Raw genomic sequence first — 21,404 nt, 5'->3', positions numbered from 1 at the left:
TGTTTGTCTGGCTTTGTTCTATGTTAAAAGGCATTGAATGTTTGCCTATATGTGTAATGTGATCCTAAGTCCCCTTCGGGGTGAGAAGGGCAGAATATAAATGCTGTAAATAAATAAATAAATAAATATGGCTAGCTAGCATCACTGACAATCCTGTGGAATCCCTGGTCAATAAACGGAATCAGAATCTAACCAGGGTTATTGACATGATTGCTCCCAAATGTCCTCTCCAACCCGTTACAAATCAGACTTCCTGGTATACAGAGACCTTCAGGGAAATGAAATGAGAAGAATGACAATTAGAGTGCAGATGATGGAAAACTCGACTTTTATGCAACAAAACACTGTATAGACGGCATGTCTGCCCCCATATAATGTGGCTTTCTTCTCTGCACACATTGCATCTGCAGATTCACATTCAGCTGAACTGTTCAGAGTGATTAGAGGCTTAACTCAGGTACCCTCTCCTCCAAACCCATTATTAGAACCTTCAGTAGCTCACTGTGATGCTTTTAATAATCATTTCACAGATAACATCTCTCACATAAGAGCGGACTTAGATGCTGTCACTGGAGAGAAGCCAACAATGAGATATCCAGCAACTCTGTGAATGGGATTACACCAGATCAGTTAACATTGGTGAGTACTCTTGATGTGGACAAGCTGCTAGGGCAAGTAAGGAAAACAACCTGCTTTCTTGATCCCTGTCCCTCTTGGGTGGTCATCCAGGGAGGAAAAGCAATTTGATCTCAAATATAACAAATTATTAATGTATATCTCAAGGAGGCAAAATTTCCATCCTGTTTAAAAGAAGCAGTAGTTAGACCACTGCTGAAAAAGTCCTATCTGGATCCCCGGACCTTAAAAATTAGAGAGCAGTCTCTAAACTTCCTTTTTTTGGGCAAAATTATTGAGAAGGCAGTTGCCCTCCAACTTCAGGCAGTCTTGGATAGCACACACTTCCTTGAGGCAAAATAGAGCCTCTTTGGCTGAGAATTCTGAAGATAGAGAATAAAGATCTTTGGCTGAGAATTCTGAAGATTCCACTCTGAATTGTAAAATCCTAGGATTCCATAGGATGAAACCATGGTTAAAGTAGAATCATAGTTCTCTAATTGTGTAGTGTGAAAGGGCCCTTGATTTTTGCTCAAATTTCCCAAGTGCTGAAGCTTATTCCTAAATAGTTAATCTGAAATGAAACCAGCAGCTACTACTGAGAAGGCTGCTATGTAGTCAGTTGGGACTACACACTGTTCAGAGTATTAGATGTAACTTTCAGTCCAAATCAAATACACCCAGTAGCTAGGAACCATAGGAGGCATATGCCTTGCTAATGTAAGTAAGCTGTAACTTGAAATGTTATTCCTTTCTCTAGTCAGAATGAATATATGCTTGTAAAATAGAACAGATGTTGGCAGTATTTCTGCATTCCATTCAGTAATGCTAAGTGAGGCACTAATATGTATAGACAGCCAAAACATGTAGAATCAGTTACCTCTTGGAAAAGACTTTTTAGGATATCCTGCACTTCTACAATGTATTTTTAAATCAGGTATGTCTTGGGTTGTTATGCATTGCCTTTTCTTTTTACAGGAATAACACTGAAAGCCTATTACAGAAGCTTAAAGTAACCTGCAGCAAAATGGAAGGTGACACAGGTTAAGAAAGGCCAAGAAATAATACAGACATATATTTAAGAGAAAGCACTAAGCAACAGAACTCTTGAAAGCATACTTTGGAGACATTAAAACAGCACCTTCTCTAAATATTGCCTCCATCTTTGGGGAAAAAAATCGGAATAGCAAAATAATGCCACAAACCATCAACAGAGAAAATTTGGAGAGCTCAACAAGGAAAGAAGTGATTCTTCTCTTGTTATTTCAGACCAAGGATCCATCTAGTCTGTTACAGTATTATTAGGGCTTATCTAGTGTTCATGGGAAAATATGGCTGGAAAGAATATTTTCAAACATTTGATGCACAGATGAAAAGCTGAGATTCCTGAAAGCTGAGATTCAAAGCTTAATTAGAATCTTTGCAGCTTAGGACTACTTCAGCCTAGAAAAACTATGATGTGATTTTGCAGACAGAGGCAATACTCAACTGACAATTAATTTGCCTAAGGATGTATCTACACTGCAGAAATAATGTAGTAACTGCCATCGCTCGGTGCTGTGAAATCATGGGAGTTTCAGTTTTACATGGTCTACTCTTTAGCCTTCTCTGCCAAAGAGTGCTGGTACCTCACCAAACTACAATTCCCATGCTTCCATGGCACTGAGCCATGGCAATTAAAGTGGTGTCAAACTGCATTAGTTCTACAGTGTAAGTGTAGCCTAATACAGGAATGTGAAACTGTTGGAGACTAGGGAACCTCATTAGTCCCCAGAAAACACTGGGGAGCTGCATGCCCACTACACAACAATACCAATGCTCCCCCCCCCCACACACATTTTTGGTTTTAACCTGTTTAACCTCCACTAGATATGAAACACCTGAAGTACTGAAGTTGTCTCCTGAAGACAACTATTTTACAGAGGAAAAATGTACAGCTCAGTGATGGGGCACCTTTGGTTTTATAGATGCTGTTGGACCTCTCTGGGTTCTAACCAGGACAGATGGAAGTCTGACAGTGTATGGAGAATAATTACCTAAATTGTGCTTCAACTAAAATTCGAGATAAGGGGTATACCTTTTTGATCAGAGGGGCAATAGCTCGAGGAACAGAGACAAAATGCAGGGATGACTGCAAGTTTTGGACAATGTTTTATATATATTTTCACATGTCACACGTCAACCTATGGTGAACCCATGTATTCCAATGGGTTTTCTCATAGTAAAAATAAACCTTCTCAATAATTAACCATAGCAATGCTTAGGATAGCATGTCAGCTAGGGTTGAAACTATGTGGAAATTTTGTGCAAAATGTGGTGAGGGATGAAAGGAAGATAGGAGACTCCACAGCATGGAGCCAGGGCAGTAAAAATGGTATCACAGTGTGGTGTTGATACATTGTTCAACCAAAGAAGAATTCCTCCCAAGCACAGTCAATTTTTCTGGAAATGACCGAGAACATCTGGCCAAAACAGCTGTGAGGCTGCATTGGCATTCAGTAAGTCCAAGCCTGAATTCGCCCCTCTGGATCTTCATCTCATCCTCCATGTCACTGCTGCCATTCCCAGCCAGCCATGGAGCTCCACCTGAGCTTCTGGTCATTACAGGAAACCTCTGCTGATATCAGCAGAGGCATCCACAACCTGCTGTAGCTGGCTGGGAGTGGTGGCAGTGCCATTGGCCAAACCATCTCCTCCTTCAGCGCTACCCAGTGCAATACTCATTGAAAGTTGACAAATGTTGTTGCAGAAAAAACCAGGACTTTTTTTTTGTCTCCAAAGAGTTACCAACAGAGAGGTGGTTAAATTTTTTCCACTTTGTTGACTCCTGAATAATGTCTGGTTATTACATAGCAACACAAAATAGCATGAAGGTAGTTTATTCTCTATTACTGATAGTATACTGAAAATCAAGGATATCAGGACTTCAATCAAGCACCTTATGGCTTGACAGTCTGGACTTTAGTCTATTGAACTACAACTTGGAAATGCTAGCATAAAAGCCATTCATTCATTTGTATTTTTAAATGTTCATTGTTTAAGTAAAAACTAATTTATGTCATTATTTGTTAATCAAATATTAGTAAAACATTAATTTTAAAATTTTAATAAAAATAATTTAAGTCACTAAATACGACCATTTCCAAAAATTACCCCCCAAAGAAACAAATGTGAATTCATTAAACATAAATTAATATAATCTGAAAAGTTAATTGTTGCTCAGGCAATGACTGTTGCTGGAAATTAATTATTTAAGTAACAACTATTAAAATGGCTGATTAAAAAAAGAATTAGTGGGAAGAAATTGAGTTTTAATGAATTATCTCCACAATTGCAAGACAGCTATCTGGGACAATTTTCCTTGGAGTTCAGGGGCAAGAAAAATATCTGACATTGGCCTTCATGTACTGCAAAATTGTTTACTTCACCTCCCACCCAACCCTGCCCCACCCTGCAGGGGAAGTATTGCCATTGTGTGATGTGAAAGCTTATCTTATAAAAGTTTTTTAAAAGAAAAAATGTGTTGTTTAACGTGTTTCTGCTTCAAAGCAAGTCTATATAGACAACCAGCATGGGAGAGTGGTTTGAATACTGAACTAGATTTGATTATTGAACCATGGCCAAGTGAATCCTCACTTGGCCATAAAAAGTCACAGGTAAGCTTGGGCAATTCATTCTCTCTCAATTTCAGAAGGAAGCAATGATGAAATCTTGCTAAGAAAACTTTATGGCAGTTTTGCTTTTTGGTTGTGATAAGTTAGAAACATTTTGGAAGCAAATAGCAACAACAATGTTTGTTTGAATGAAGCAAATGTAGGTTTTGAGATAGAACAAGCTTGTTTTCTTCTGCTCCAGATATCTCGGGAGAGTCTACACTGATCCAACAATCTAGGACCCCAGTATGGGTCACACAGCCACTCCCCAGCCACTGTGGATACAGAAGGGAATCCTTACTGGATGGCCTCTTTTACCAGTTCCTCCCATCCTCCATTTTGAGGTGGTGTCCAGCCACAACATGGGTCCTACCTTTTCACCAGTGATGTCAACCAGGGTGATGGGAGAGGTGGAAGGGGAGATGGGAGAGGTGGGAAATATGGGATAGCAGTTGTGGCTGGTTCATTTTCAGGACAGGACCAATTGTTCAGATGCCCTAAAATCAGAGGATAGTCCAAATTCTAGGCCAGAATTCCGACTATCCCCCAACATTGTTTAATGTGGCGCAAGCATGTGTTAAGGTAGCCTTGCCATACATTACTCTAGATCAGCTTCATGAAGCATTGGGCTGCCCCAGAACTGATCTCGCTCCAATGCATCCTAAATGGTCAGTGCTGATGTGCCCTAGACACATAACAATGGATTCAAACGATAGTAAAATAGTTTTCACCTAAATATTAAAAAGAACTTCCTGGCAGTAAGAGCAGTTCAACAGTGCCTCAGAGTGTATTGGAGTCTCCTACTTTGGAGGTTATTAGAAGGCCATTGATTGGGAGTGCTTTGAGTCCTATACAACGGAATTGGACTGGAGAACCCTTGGGGTTTCTTCTAACTCTATGATTTGCCTAAAGGATAAATAGTTTAACAAATAAAATAGACAGTATTGTGTGTGTGTGTGTGTGTGTGTGTGTGTGTGTGTGTGTGTGATCTGTACAGGTATGGAATATGTAAGCGAGAATCCCCCCAAATTAAAATGGTCACAAACATTTAGTTTCTAATATCTATGTGTGGCAGGTTTTTGTTTTTGTTTTTGAGTTCTTGCCTCCAGCCCTGTCCCCAACCAAAAGATCAGACTTCAATATTTTGAGATGTGAGTAGATTAAATGAGACCTACAGTCCTCCAAAATTCCCTGGAGAAGAAATGTTCCCCTCTTACCCTAGTAGCTGCTCACTATTGGGAACAGAAAAGAACATAGGAATAAAATATGCCTACCATAGATATGGGTGAAACATCCGGAGATAATGCTTCTGGAACATGGCCATATAGCCAAATCACAGCAACCCAATAAAATATCAGTTTCAGTGGTGGTCAGGTAGAATGAAATTGGTGGATTAGTGAAATTCTAATGCTACTATAAAAATATTATGTATAACAAACCTCCATCACTCCATGCAGGATCTTTTTACAGGTGTTATAACAAAGACACATAAGATATGGTCAAATTCTGATGCCATGATGCTGGTTCCTTCCAACTGAATGTCTTTTTTTCTTTTCAGTCACAATCTTTTTCATTAAAATCCTTTAAAACCTAATGTTGAATTTACACACACATACAGACAAATAGAAAACAATCTTTCTGCATGTATGCACACACACATGTGGATATAACTTACAGTTGACTGTGACTTTTACTTTTTTCACATCTGGGACTGAGACATCATTTTCAGCACTGCATTCATATTCCCCAGCTTGGTCCCGTGTAATTCCATAGATGTCCAGATACTGTCCATTTTCAAATGGTTTTGCTGAAATTAAAGGGAATAAAAGAACAAGAAGAATGATAGTCTTTTTTAAAAAAAGAGATAGAAATAGAGAATGAGAGAGCATTTAGAGGAAGTTCAATTGGAGTTGAATGAAGCTTTGTTCAGCATAAACAACGACCTCATAAGTTACTACTGGAAACTGCTGACAAGATTTTTCCCAAAATGAAAGTGAAGAACAATAACATATTTCACCATTTCTCCCATGTATAGAAAACAATCTTATGTTGTATGGTGTCCCTTAAGTAGCAATATTGTAACAATGACAAGCAAAGGAAACAATATACACTATCTCTTTATAATTGATCAAAGTTACCTAACCTCAGCATACATCAAATAAATCTATGCCCATTTTGCAATTGAGTTGAGCAGTCTTCTAGCAGGCTAGATGAAAATTCACCATTACGCTACAGTTTATATTGACTTTTACAAAATATAAGGTTTCACTTTAACTAGGGGGAAAAATGGACACATATTTTAAACGTTTCCAAGGGAAAAGCATTTCATTTTTTATTAAATCTTTGAATCACAATGTTCTGTTAACAGCTTCAATAGTAATTGTGTCCTAGCTCAGGTCCAAATGTGTGTACACAAACTGCTACTGTACGTGACTGATTTCAAAATCAGGAAACAGAATAACAAGAGAAAGGGAGACAAATACTACAGGCTTGCCTAGTCAAACTACAGTTGACCCACTGTATCTATGGATTCTTAATCCACAGATGCAGCCACCCACACCTTGAAAATATTTTTTCAGAATTAAAAAAATCCCCTTATATATAAAAGGCATCATTGTATATAAGGGGACTTGCACATCCATGGGTTATGGTATTCCTGAGGGGTCCTGGTAGCAAATCCAGCAGATACCAAGGGGGCACTGCATTCATAAGAAAATTCCCAAACCTTGCAAGTTCCTACCAAAATGAGCTAAACAGTTATCTAAACAGAAGACCAATGAACTAGCTGCATAGAAATATGAAAAAGGGAAGCAGTTATAAAACTGCTACAAGATTAACGGGAGAAATACATTCAAATCTGTTTGCTCTTATGATTTCAATGCAATGATCATCTCCATAGGAATCAAATATGAAGCAAAATATTTTTATTTAGAGTCTTTGAAGTGAGACATAGGTTTTTTAGGGGAACAAGAGTCTCTCCAAAATTTTGTTTCTTTATAGTCAGTGGTTCTCAACTGTGGGTCCTCACATGTTTTGGCCTTCAACTCCCAGAAACCATAACAGCTGGTAAATTGGCTGGGATTTCTGGGAGTAGTAGGACAAAACACCTGGGTACCCACAGGTTGAGAACCACTGGTTTAGGAGAAAGTGGGGCAGCTTTCCATCTTTTCTTTGGCAATGGAACACTTTCTAACTAGGATTTCCCAATTCCATCTCTTTAGTTTATTACTGTTTGCATGAATATTCTGTCAGTCCAGTGCTATCTATCTGTCTATCATAGTTAAATATAATAAACTAATTTATTTTGTCACTGTGCAATGCACAGTCAACCATCTACCAATCACACTTTAGCAAACCTTATAGTTATCTCTGTATTTATAGAGATGGAGATGCCTACATTATTGTATTCAAGTCATCACATGCATGTGAATTCCACCATGGAACTGGAATTTGGAGTCCTCATGGACAACAAGTTAAACATGAGCCAACAATGTGATGCGGCAGCTAAAAAAGCCAACGGGATTTTGGCCTGCATCAATAGGGATATAGCGTCTAGATCCAGGGAAGTCATGCTCCCCCTCTATTCTGCCTTGGTCAGACCACACCTGGAATACTGTGTCCAATTTTGGGCACCACAGTTGAAGGGAGATGTTGACAAGCTGGAAAGCATCCAGAGGAGGGCGACTAAAATGATTAAGGGTCTGGAGAACAAGCCCTATGAGGAGCGGCTTAAAGAGCTGGGCATGTTTAGCCTGCAGAAGAGAAGGCTGAGAGGAGACATGATAGCCATGTACAAATATGTGAGGGGAAGTCATAGGGAAGAGGGAGCAAGCTTGTTTTCTGCTGCCCTGCAGACTAGGACACGGAACAATGGCTTCAAACTACAGGAAAAGAGATTCCACCTGAACATCAGGAAGAACTTCCTCACTGTGAGAGCTGTTCGACAGTGGAACTCTCTCCCCCGGACAGTGGTGGAGGCTCCTTCTTTGGAGGCTTTTAAGCAGAGGCTGGATGGCCATCTGTCGGGGGTGCTTTGAATGCAATTTCCTGCTTCTTAGCGGGGGGTTGGACTGGATGGCCCATGAGGTCTCTTCCAACTCTACTATTCTATGATTCTATGATTCTATGATTTGGAATTGATGAAAATCAGCATTCAGTTCTTTCACTAGAAAAGTGAGATTGATCAGAATGGCCAAATTGCCCCCTTACTGCAACCAGGAACACTCTCCCCTCTCAAGTCTGGGCAGGGACAGTTTTCAGTGGCAGAGAGGACATGTGACTGGAAAGTTCTCTAGAATCAGTTTTTAAGAGATGTAAAGGGCTAAAGGAAGGAGAGAAAGAAAATTCGGCTACATGCAAATGAGTAGGAATCAAGTTGGCTCTTCCCTATCTTTCTAGTCCTACTTGGAAATAACCCAATTTGTAGCTACAAATGCCTTGACTACAGACTCACATTGATTTTCCTTAATGCGTGGAGCAGAAGGAAGTTGTCTTTCCACATATCTCTCTTCCTTATCTGATACAACCTCATAAACAAGTGCATTCCAGCAAATGATGAAACAGGTAGAAGTTTTGGGTTATTGTGCCACCTTGTCTAGTCTCTTTGTTTTTTATCTAGGTTGTCTTTCACAATTCTGCTGCTTCTTCCATAATATTATTTTAAGTTCAAATAATGACACTAAAACACTAGGAAAACCTTGGAAGACAGTGAAAAAAATCCAGAAGGAGGTAAAGAAACTATTAATGGGACACAACAAATTGCAGCAGTTTTCTTTCTTTCTGATTTGCTTGGAAGAAACACATTATGAAAGGTAAGCTTCAGCTAAAGAGCCAGCTGTTCTATTTATGTGGTTGGCTGCTGTTACATTCCACTGAGGCCAGATTGAATGAATTTCTAGGAAAATATTATTTACTGACATTTTGAAATGAAACATATGCTAGCTGTAGTGTGCTTTGCTTGAAAGTAGATGGAGCTAGAAAAATGTGCTTCTTAAATATGCTGTGGCTGCAATATTTAAATATACTTTACTATGCTAGATTGATGGCAGATTCCTATTGAAAAACATATATCAAGTGAGTGTCATAGCAATGTAACAGATGGCAAACTATAAAACAAAGAGTATGTTTAGGTAAAATGAACTTCAGATTTCATCACTCATGATCAAATATATTTCAGATTCAAGGGATCAATACAAGAAATATATACTAGCTAGCAACAGTGCGTCCTTCCCTTCTAAATACTAATGGTTATCCTATACTACACATGAGCATGTACTTTTCATGTTAACTTCACTGTGTATCTTTTTTTATACAGTAAGTGTCCCATCATCTGTCACTGACTTTGTGAAGTCCTACTTGTCCATCATGTTAATCTTCACTTTATTTTGAGGGTCCTATTTCAGGTTGCCCATGGCTTGAGTGACTCACCTGGCTATCTAAAGCATATGTTATTTTAGATGTAATAAAACCATATTTTGCTCTAAAAGAAGTTTTTAAAATCCATGAGCAAGAAGACATTAAAAGTGACAGACAACTTGCATTTAAGGAATGTTCACCCTGACAAATGTTACAGGAGAAAGCCTCAGGCAACCATAAAGCAAACAATCATTTTAGACAAATAACTCTCATCCAATTCCTTCCCCTCTGGAAACTGTTGTGTTATGTCAACAAAGATTAGAAAGCCATCATACTATCACAAATAGGGGCTGTTAACAGGTAAAAGCAAAATATTTTCAGCTATACTTCAAGGAACATAATCCATAAAGTACAATGACTGCTAAGATGTACTAAAAACAAAGAAAATTGCTAAATTGATACAAAACCTTTTTTTAAGTGGAAAAAGAAACCCATAACATTATTAACAGTAGATTAATAGTAGATAGGGTCAAACAGGCATTTTCCATGCTGGAGATTGCATTATTCAGACTTGCATATCGGAAAGAAATACCTATCAGCAAGAGCCTCCAACCTGGGGAGGCAATGTTGGCCAAATGAAACTTTGTAACTGCTGACCAGTGACATCGGTAGACCTACCCAAGATTTCATTTCCCGAAAGAAAAGATAGAATGATATTTCGCTGTTGAGTGCAAAACTGAAGAAAATCATGTATCTTTACCTGACCATTCTCAAAGAAAAGGTTAGGGATGCTTGTTTGTTTGTTTGTTTTGCTGGGGATCAATAGAGAAAACATATACTGTTTGAAAGGCTGTTTCAAAAAGATGGACCTGATTTGAAATGGCTATATTTCTGTAAGCAGAAACCACCCATGAATAAAATTCTTACCACTTGAAAAGGTGGGGTATCATTTCCAATGATTACTACTAAATGTGTCTCCTAACACAGAAACAACCACTAGGGTGAGTGATTTGCAAGATGGTGACCCTACAACATAAGTTCTTATGAGGAAGGGAAGTCATAGGGAGGAGGGAGCAAGCTTGTTTTCTGCTGCCCTGCAGACTAGGACACGGAACAATGGCTTCAAACTACAGGAAAGGAGATTCCACCTGAACATCAGGAAGAACTTCCTCACTGTGAGGGCTGTTCGACAGTGGAACTCTCTCCCCCGGGCTGTGGTGGAGGCTCCTTCCTTGGAGGCTTTTAAGCAGAGGCTGGATGGCCATCTGTCGGGGGTGCTTTGAATGCGATTTCCTGCTTCTTGGCAGGGGGTTGGACTGGATGGCCCATGAGGTCTCTTCCAACTCTACTATTCTATGATTCTATGATTCTATGATTCTAAGTTGTCCATCTGCAGAGCTATTTTTTTAAAGATTTGGTTCAGGCTCAAACTTGACAACTAATAAAACTTGATAACTTGATCACTCATTAAACCATGTGTAACTTCTTGTGTAATTATAACATGTAGCCATCATTACATATATTGCTTAGAAATTGGGTTCATCATTTTAAAAAATGCTGGGATTTTTCCTTGGAAATAAAAATAATCTTTGATCAGCAGCCTTCCATATGTCTTTATCATCCCAAGTCCCCCACACCCACCAAAAAAAGAAAGCCTATGTGTTCTTGAAAGCTGTAGTCTGAATGTACTCTGGTTGATTTTAGGCAGCACCACACATGGTTTCCTGTGCCCTCCTTCTGCTTTGTAGATTCTAAACAATCCCAGTTTTCTCTCAGTTTTGGAACTTGAAAGAAGACTGGGGTTACTATGCAACTGCTTGGATAATCCGGTCCCTCACTTTAGCTTCAAATTTAGGGAGGAAATTGGCTGTTTGTCACTGGCACTACACTTAACATGGTGAGCATATTTGTTGAAGTCTGGCTATCACAGATTTAACACTCTCCTTTGCTTCCATTTCATTACACATCACACATTATTTTTCACAGTTCACTTATTCAACTGCCAGCACTGAAGTAGAAAAATAATACATTGCAGTGTAAATCACGTGATCTAAATGCATGTAAGAGCTGGCCCCTTTTCAGCAAAGAATGAACTCTAACATTTGAATTTAGTTAGCACAGTGATATGGTTTAATTATCATAGATTTATATATTTATTGAGAAGAAATGTGTGACCCTGAGTTCAGAAATAAACTTGGAAAATATTGTCTGCAATTGCCTGCCATAAATGAACAACTAGAAAAATAGTGGAGCTGGGGGGAAGTTTGCAGTGGTTAAGCACAGAATTTCTGCCCAGATCAGGTTTGAAAGAGGCACTTATTTGTTTCACAATGGCATAATAAAATGTGTCCCAAATAGAAAATGGCAAAATGAAGGTTTGTTTTGGATATATATATATATATATATATATATATATATATATATATATGTGTGTGTGTGTGTGTGTGTGTGTGTGTGTGTATGTGTGTGTGTGTGTGTGTGTATATATATATATGATTGAATCTGTGGCAGCGGAACAAATACTTTATGCAATGCACCTAAAATGTGTGTATATACTCGCTGTCTGTTTTGTTTCATTCATTCCACTTCGTTATCATTTTTGTTTGTTGCTTCCCAAATGGGACTCTATCCAAATAGGATTTTTGTCTCACATCCAAAAAATGGAAAATTTTTGGATTGGCAGCAATGGGAAGGCTTCCAAGGCTCACCCTCCCCTCAGTTTTAGGGCTAGAGGGATGAAAATCACCATGTATGGAGGGCATCTCGACCGCTTTTAGCCCACCAACTTTTAAAAGGTTTTCTAAACAGAGAAGGTAGAAGCCCAACTTTCCTTTGAAAAATATTGGTTTTTTTAATGACCCAATACTACCCAGCGGGAGGAAGAAAAAAAAAGGGGGGGGGTAAACAAAGGATTAAGATAAAAGATGGAAAGATTTAAAAATAGTACAGCAAAATGAAGCTACAGAGATCTGTTTCTTTCCCCCACCCCCGAAGCCCCAGGCACACTCCCAAGCCAAACACACCCACTCCCACCCCTTCAAAAATCCCATCCCCTTTCCTGTCAAAGAAATAATAAAAGAATAGAAGCCAAGCAGCCAGGCCTGGGGAAAAAATAAATGCAAACAAATCTCTTTCCCCTGGCAGCAAGGCAAGAAAGGAAGGCAAGGCAAGAGGCAAGGCAACAAGGCAGCAAGCAAGCAAGCACACTAGCACAAAGACTGAGTGAGCTGCGTGAGCTGAGTGAGGAGGAGCAAGCCACTCAGCTAGCCAGGCGGCTAGCCAGCACCAGCAAAGGATGTGCCCACAATGGGTGCTTTGGGCGTGGTTGCCCCATTAAAAACCCTGGAAACATCACAGCTTCCTTGGCCTCTGATTGGCCAAAAGCCCCAAACATCACCTCCTCCTCGTCTGACGCATGCAGAAGAACACCCTGGGCTGTGTAAGGAAAGTCACACAGCCTGAAAACCAAACAAAAAAACAAACTGTGTGAATATGAAACAAAAATCTGAAGGAAACAAATGGAACAAATGCCGCACACACCTCTAGTATATATATCTCTATGGAAATGTACAAGAAAATACAAATCAATATTGATGTTAAATTGAAAAGGAAATGATGCACATTCAAGAGCAGGATGGCAAGAACCAGCAGGTGGAAAACATGTATACAATTATAAAAAAAGAAAACCCAACACAGACACATCTATCTACAGCAGTGGTTCTCAACCTGTGGGTCCCCAGGTGTTTTAGCCTACAACTCCCAGAAATCAGTTTACCAGCTGTTATGATTTCTGGGAGTTGGAGGCCAAAGCATCTGGGGATCCATAAGTTGAGAATCACTGATCTACAGTATCCACAAGTCCATACATCAAGATCTGGGATGACATTATACATTTAAAGGCATCATCCACAATGTCCAACTAATGTGTAACCCACATAATGAGGCACGAGTGCATCACAACATAGTTTCTCATTACATTCAGAAATCTCTACCATTATGGGATGAAAACAGATCATGAACATTGGGGATCAAAGCCTCCACTGTTCCTTGCAGATGATTCAAGTCTGCATGGCAGGATTTCCCTATCTTTCATATCTGAGCTCTTGTTAGACTTGAATTGTTGGAGGAAGTTATTTTGCAATCCTGAAAGCAGCAATACTCAGCTTCAGCCAAGGTCAATATTGCTGCCACTCCAATATTGACAGAAATGACAGGCTTCAGGAGCTGCTATAACAGTACCTCACAAGTAGCCTAACTTGCCCGTTCTGGGAAGCCATCATCAGTCCATCTGAAAAATACCATCAGAAACAATAACTGTGTGGAAAATGGATGTTGCTTACACAAAAGACTGCATCATTCTGTGGTGAGGGGGGAATAAAAGAACAGGGCCTAGCCAATACTTCTAGAAAGGCAAGAGAATGTAGAAAAGTTGCTTGGTTTGTTCTAATAGCTGTTATCAGAGTTGTTATTAGTGTCTGTCAAATCTCCATTAAAGAAAAAAAAATCATGTGGGTGTATGCACTGGAAGATCTATCTCAAAAAGTCTGAATGCTGGTGGCAGCAAATAAGCCAGAGTCATAGTTTGGGGAGATAAAGTATTTGTTCCGCTGCCACAAAGCTTTGCTATTCAAAGACTAATCTGTTAATTTTTGTTAAATTATATTAAAATGTACAAGTGTTTTTGCAGATGAAATGTCACTCAACTCAAAAGTGGAATGAAACAATTTCAAAGGAAGGAAACAAGAATTCAGGGAGTTACTTTTCAAAAATGAATATGATGATATGATGATGATATCTGTAGCTGAGTAGTGTCACTATCATTATACCACTATCCTGTTATAGATGGCTTTAAGTCATATTCATCTTAGTATATCATTACAGTCGACCCTCTACATTTGAGGGTTTGACTTTGGTGGATTTATTCCTGGATTTGATTAATATGGACATCTAGGTCCTCCAGCAGTGGAAACAGAGCAAAGAGAGGAACTAGAGGACTTAAAGATACCAAGACAGAAAAGTTCTTTAAGCATTTGTAGGTCATCCAGCACAATTCTGGTCCAGTAGAAATTGGTCATAGAGTTGTGTTGTAGGATCTAAAGATGCTGAGATAAATGTTCTCTCAGGTAAAAAAGTGATTTTAATGTGTATTTGTCCACTTTTGGAAGTGTCCTGGATCCACAATGTCACTGTATATGCACTCTAGGCAGAGTTGGAAATTATCTGTTGTTTATACCAACATATGTAAGCAGAGAACATCAACACCAACAGAACAATGACATTCATACACCTGAGTTAACAAATACTTATTTAGTTTACAAGTGAACATTCTCTAGACACACATTGAACACAGGTGTATTAGAAGAATGTACGCACATGAGTCCAACTTGTGACTGGGTGTTTTAAAACGTGAAATTTATTACAATGATCTCATATTTGAGATATTTGTATTTTAATTGCCCTTCTATTTACTCATTTTGTACAAAGAAAGAAAGCATTTTTCTCTATTTTATCCATGTCATGAATGATGTTCTTTGTTTTACAGCCGAATTCAGATCTAACCTGAATGCCAATAATCTACAGTTTTGATGTGATGCAATATGGAACTCTATGTCATGTCTTATTGCTTTCTTTGAATTTCTATCAGTTTGCTGTCATTATAAGATATGTTAGAGTTGGGTTCCTCTTTTTGACTTTAGTTTTATTTAATTTTCTCACATTGTTCAGTAATATTTATTACTATCTATTCCTAGGGTCCTTTTATTGTACAAAATATACTGAATCTCTTTGAGAAACTAAATGAGGAAGGTCTTCTGTCCCAATGGTCCATTTAGGAATAACTTTTCAATACAGCTCTCTCTGGGCACTCCATCTCTTTCCTCACGCCTTCTAGATGTCAAATTTGACATCAAAGTGGGATGATTGCACATACAACCATGGGTGCCTGCTTTATGGTTTTGCATAGTGGAACCCCCCCCCCAAAAAAAAAGAAAAGAAAAAAAAGAGAGAGAACATGCTGCACACTTAACTTCCTAGGTACAAGCTCTAGACCAGTGGTTCTCAACCTGTGGTGTTTTGGCCTACAACTCTCAGAAATCCCAGCAACTTTACCAGCTGTTAGGATTTCTAGAAGTTGAAAGCCAAAGCATCTAGGGACCTACAGGTTGAGAACCATTGCTCTAGACAAAACTCTAGACCAGTAGGTCATAAGCTTTTGGTCCTTCAGATGTTTTACACTTTAGCTCCCAGTATGGCTGACTGTTTGTCCATTCAGCTAAGGTTTCTGGGAGCTGAAATCCAAAGCACTCAAAGGACCAAAGATAAGGAATCACTGCTTTAGACTCTCAAGGCCTGTAGTTTGCAGAGACATTTTGGCTGAGAATTCTAAATAGCACTCCCTAAATTCTGAAATCATTTTACCCGTTTTTTCCTCAGCAAAGTCTAGCAAGGTACATCGAGTTTACCAAATTAACCCCCGTAGCTACAGCAATAGGAGCAGTATGTGTCCAGATATGTCAGGATATGTTCATATATGTCCCTTAGAGACCCAATTTGCAACAACGTTGGCTTCAATCTAATGTCAGGTAAAAACACAACTCTTTATTAAAACTGTTGAAATTATTTTTCACAGGTTTAACTGGTTTCAAACTGTCTTTGTTAACTTATTAAATGGTGAATAGTAATTTCATTTTTAAATAATAATAATAATAATAATAATAATAATAATAATAAGTTTATTTGTATCCCGCCACCATCTCCCCCGGAGGGGACTCGGGGAGGCTCACAGAAATATCAAATACAAAACAATAACAATATACAATACATCAATAAACAATAACACGCACCAATTGTAATATTTGCACATTAACCAAAAAGAATAAAAACACACTTATTAAAAACATAGAATTTAAAAACAGTGAGGTTGTAATAGTAGATTAGCAAAGTGCACATTATAGGTTGTAAACTCAAAACATAGATAAAGTGCTACAGATTTGTTTGAGGTCAATTTGGGATGAGAGGAACCCTGAGCTAATGTCAAGTAACCAGGAGAAGTGTGACCAATGCAGGAAAGGTCAAGAAATATAGTTATGATTATGATGGGGATGGGCAATCTTACCCAAAGGCCTGAGTGAAAAGCCAGGTTTTCAGGCTCTTCCGAAACACCATCAGAGTGGGGGCTTTCCTGATCTCCCCAGGGAGTGAGTTCCCGAGCCGGGGGGCCACTACAGAGAAGGCCCTCTCTCTCGTCCCCACCAACCGCGCTTGTGACGGTGGCGGAAGAGATTGTGCAGGTTCATAGGGGGAGAGACGATCACAAAGGTAGGTGGGTCCCAAACCGTTCAGGGCTTTGTAGGTAATCACCTGCACTTTGAATTGGGTCCGGAAAATGAACGGCAGCCAGTGGAGCTCCTTAAACAGGAGGGTTGACCGCTCCCTATATTGGGCTCCAGTTAGAAACAAGGCTGCCGAACGTTGGACTAATTGAAGTTTCCAGGCCGTCTTCAAAGGCAGCCCCATGTAGAGCCCATTGCAATAGTCCAATCTACAGGTAACTAAGGAGTGGACCACCGTGGCCAAGTCAGACTTCACTAGGTACGGTCGCAGCTGGCACACAAGTTTTAATTGTGCAAAGGCCCTCCCGGCCATCACCAACACCTGAGAATCAAGCGTCAGCACTGAGTCCAGGAGGACCCCCAAGCTGCGGGCCTGCGCCTTCAGGGGGAGTGCAACCCGTCAAGCACAGGTTGCCACCCAATACCCCGATCAGAGATACGACTGACCTGGAGGACCTCTGTCTTGTCAGGATTAAGTTTCAGCTTGTTCACCCTCATCCAGCCCATCACAGCCTCCAAGCACTGATCCGAGGGGCTTCCTTGGATTTTGGTGGAAATGAGTAGTAGAGTTGTGTGTCATCTGCATAGAGATGGCACCTCACTCCAAAACTCAAACCTCTCCCAGCGGTTTCACGTAGATGCTAAAAAGCATGGGGGACAGAACAGAACCTTGCGGGACCCCACAGGTCAATGGCCAGGGGTCCGAGCAGGTGTCCCCCAGCTTTACCAACTGGGAATGGCCCTCCAGGAAAGACTGGAGCCACTGCAAAGCAGTACCCCCAAGGCCCATCCCGGAGAGCTGACCCAGGATACCATAGTTGATGGTATCGAAAGCCGCTGAAATGTCTAAGAGAACCAGCAGGGTCACACTCCCCCTGTCCAATTCCCTGCGGAGGTCATCCACCAAGGCGACCAAAGCTGTCTCAGTACTATGACCAGGTCTAAAGCCGGACTGAGATGGGTCCAGATAATCTATTGGGCTGAACATAAATATTTAAATGAACAAATATGTGGACATCCATCTGAGCTCTCTCTCCCTCTTTCTCATGCACACACACACACACACAAAGATATATTAAATGATACTTTCTCCCAAATATATGTATGTATAGTGAGTGGATCTTTAGTATTTCCTGAGGTTTGATTCCAGAATCCTCATGGACACCAAAATTCATGTATGCACATTAAATTATATGCAATAGTATAGTAAAATGGTATCCCTTATATAAAATGGCAAAATCAAAGATTGCTTTTCATTATTTCTTTTGGGGAATGGTTGAACCTGTGGATACTACATCCGTGGATCTTGTGGATCAACTGTACTATAAAAGCCAACATATGTGAAATTGCTTTGGTTAGCTTCTGCCCAAGAGCTAGAAAAATGTTGCTGCAAGTGCAGTATTCCCACACATATATGGTTTCTAGAGCTTTGGTAGATCCTTTAGGATGTTGACTTCTGGTCTTGACCTTAAATATATTCTTCAGAACCTGACTCCTTTCCTGGCCATTCTGCCTGGCAATCCCATGAGCCCTATCTTACATATAAACCAGTGGTGTCTAACCTTTGGTCCTCCAGGTGTTCGGGACTCCTACTCCTCAAAACCCTGACTAGCATGCCCTAAGCTCAGGGACTCTGGGAACTCTAGTCCAAAATATAATAATTTAATAATAATAATTTTATTCTTATATCCTGCCCCATCTCCCCGGAGGGACTCGGGGCGGCTTACATGGGGCCATGCCCAGACACGACAGCACAAATCAGATAAAACATTAAACCGAGCAGTAAAACTTCAACATGATTAAAAACAGTCATGAAAGTCAATATACACAATAATATTAAAATCCCGATTTGGGTCAAAAGATCCAGGCCAAGGTGCAAAGCAATATCAAGTTATCAGGGAGGGATAATTATACAGCAGGTGTAATACTTAAAGTGCTGAATGAATCCTAAAAACAATCCAGAGGGTCTACTGCTTAATAGGTAAATAACATGATCCCACAAGGATCAGTCAACGAAGGCCTTCTGGAATAGCCAAGTTTTCAGGCTCTTCCTGAATGAGAGTAGGGTAGGGGCCTGCCTAATCTCCCTGGGGAGCGAGTTCCACAGCCGGGGGGCCACGGCGGAGAAGGCCCTCTCCCTTGTCCCCACCAACCGCAACTGCGAAGTTGGTGGAAGCGAGAGGAGGGCCTCCCCCGACGAGCGAAGAGGTCGTGCGGGTTCATAGGGGGAAATGCGGTCTCGAAGGTAGGTGGGTCCCAAACCGTTAAGGGCTTTGTAGGTGATAACCTGCACCTTGAATTGGGCTCGGAAAATAAATGGCAGCCAGTGGAGCTCTTTAAACAGCGGCGTTGAGCGCGTCCTGTAATCTGCCCCAGTTAGAAACCTGGCTGCCGATCGTTGTACTAGTTGTAGTTTCCGAGCCGTCTTCAAAGGCAGCCCCACGTAGAGCGCATTGCAGTAATCCAGTCTAGAGGTAACTAAGGCATGGACCACCACGGTCAGATCTGACTTCTCGAGGTATGGTCGCAGCTGGCGCACAAGTTTTAGTTGTGCAAAGGCCCTCCCAGCCACGGCCGACACCTGGGCCTCAAGTGTCAGCGCAGAGTCCAGGAGGACCCCCAAGCTGCGGACCTGCGCCTTCAGGGGGAGTGCAACCCCGTCAAGCACAGGTTGCCACCCAATACCCCGATCAGACGTACGACTGACCTGGGGGACCTCTGTCTTGTCAGGATTGAGCTTCAGCTTGTTCGCCCTCATCCAGGCCAATACAGCGGCCAGACACTGGTCCAGTATCCGAGGGGCTTCCTTGGAATTAGGTGGAAAGGAGTAGTAGAGTTGGGTGTCATCTGCGTAGAGATGGCACCGCACTCCAAAGCTCCGGATGACCTCACCCAGCGGTTTCATGTAGATATTAAAAAGCATGGGGGACAAAATGGAACCTTGCGGGACCCCACAGGTCAAAGGCCAGGGGTCCGAGCAGGTGTCCCCCAGCTTCACCAACTGGGAACGGCCCTCTAGGAAGGACTGGAGCCACTGCAGAACAGTCTCCCATCCCGGAGAGACGTCCCAGAAGGATACCATGGTCGATGGTATCGAAAGCCGCTGAGATGTCCAAGAGAACCAGCAGGGTCACACTCCCCCTGTCCAGCTCTCTGCGGAGGTCATCCACCAAGGCGACCAAAGCCGTCTCGGTACTGTAGCCAGGTCTGAAACCAGACTGCGATTGGTCCAGAAAATCCGTATCTTCCAAGAATCCCTGGAGCTGGGAAGCAACCACCCGCTCCAAGACCTTGCCCAAGAATGGAAGGTTAGAGATTGGTCTGTAGTTACTGAGGTTAGCCGGATCCAAGGAGGCTTTCTTCAAAACAGGCCTCACCACAGCTTGTTTTAGGCCAGATGGAAATATGCCCTGCTCCAAAGAGGCATTGATTATTCTCACAAACCAATCAACTAGCCCTCCACTGGCTTGTTTTAAGAGCCAAGATGGGCAAGGGTCAAGGGCACAGGTGGTCGCCCTCACCGCTCCAAGAATCTTGTCCACATCATCAGGCTGCACAAGCCGAAACGAATCCCACAAGATCGAACAGACAGATGCCTCGGTTACCTCACCTGGCAATGCATCAAGGCCGGCGTCTAAGTCGGAACGAATCTGAGCGACTTTGTCTGCAAAATGGTGAGCGAACTCGCTACACCGAGTTGACGAGATGTCGGGTGCTCCCCCAACCTGAGGAGGGTGGAGGAGCTCCCCAACAACTCGAAACAACTCTGAAGATCTATTTGTTGCAGACGCGATGCGGGCAGTCGAGAAAACTTTCCTGGCTGCCCGCAATGCCGCGGAATAGGCCCTAATAGCGGCTCTAGACCGTGCTCGGTCAGATACGTCACGAGTTGTCCGCCAGCGGCACTCTAGTCTCCTTCTTGCACGTTTCATCTCCGCCAGCTCCCCAGTAAACCAGGGAGCTGGGGCAACTCCACGCAGCGAGAGGGGACGCTCAGGAGCGATCGTGTCTATTGCCCTGGACAACTCGCCATTATAACGAGTGACCAGGGCATCGACAGGATCGTCAGCTTCCATGGTAGACAGATCCCCAAGAGACCTCAGGAATCTCTCAGGATCCATAAGTCTCCTGGGGCGGACCATCTTAATTGGTCCACCACCCCTGCGGAGGTTGGAAGAGACGGTTAGTCTTAAACTGATCAAATAGTGGTCGGACCATGACAATGGAAGAATAATTTACTCTTCCACTCCGACCAAACCGTCGCCCGCAACAAAAACCAGGTCGAGTGTATGTCCAGCTTGATGAGTGGGACCCGATATTATTTGGGACAGACCCATGGTCGTCATGGCGGCCATGAATTCCTGAGCTGCACCTGTCAAGGTGGTCTCAGCGTGAATGTTGAAGTCGCCCAGCACCAACAGGCGCTGGGAACCCAATACCACGCTAGAAA

The 21,404-nt window shown here is 41.5% G+C and overlaps 1 protein-coding gene across 5 annotated transcripts in view; it reads right to left on the bottom strand.

The window, feature by feature from the left end:
- The window catches only part of negr1 (neuronal growth regulator 1), a 695,685-nt gene that overhangs the window by 197,272 nt on the left and 477,009 nt on the right, over positions 1-21,404 (bottom strand). For all 5 annotated transcript variants that reach the window (XM_062978156.1, XM_062978157.1, XM_062978155.1 and 2 more), the window contains exon 4: positions 5,944-6,075. In XM_062978156.1, coding sequence (XP_062834226.1) covers positions 5,944-6,075 — 132 coding nt within the window. The remainder of the gene's footprint in view (positions 1-5,943; positions 6,076-21,404) is intronic.

The sequence above is a fragment of the Anolis carolinensis genome, chromosome 4, assembly GCF_035594765.1.
Source record: "Anolis carolinensis isolate JA03-04 chromosome 4, rAnoCar3.1.pri, whole genome shotgun sequence".
Taxonomy (NCBI): Eukaryota; Metazoa; Chordata; class Lepidosauria; order Squamata; family Dactyloidae; genus Anolis; species Anolis carolinensis.
Note: the sequence above shows the minus strand (reverse complement) of the source record. Positions and strands in the feature narration are given on the sequence as shown.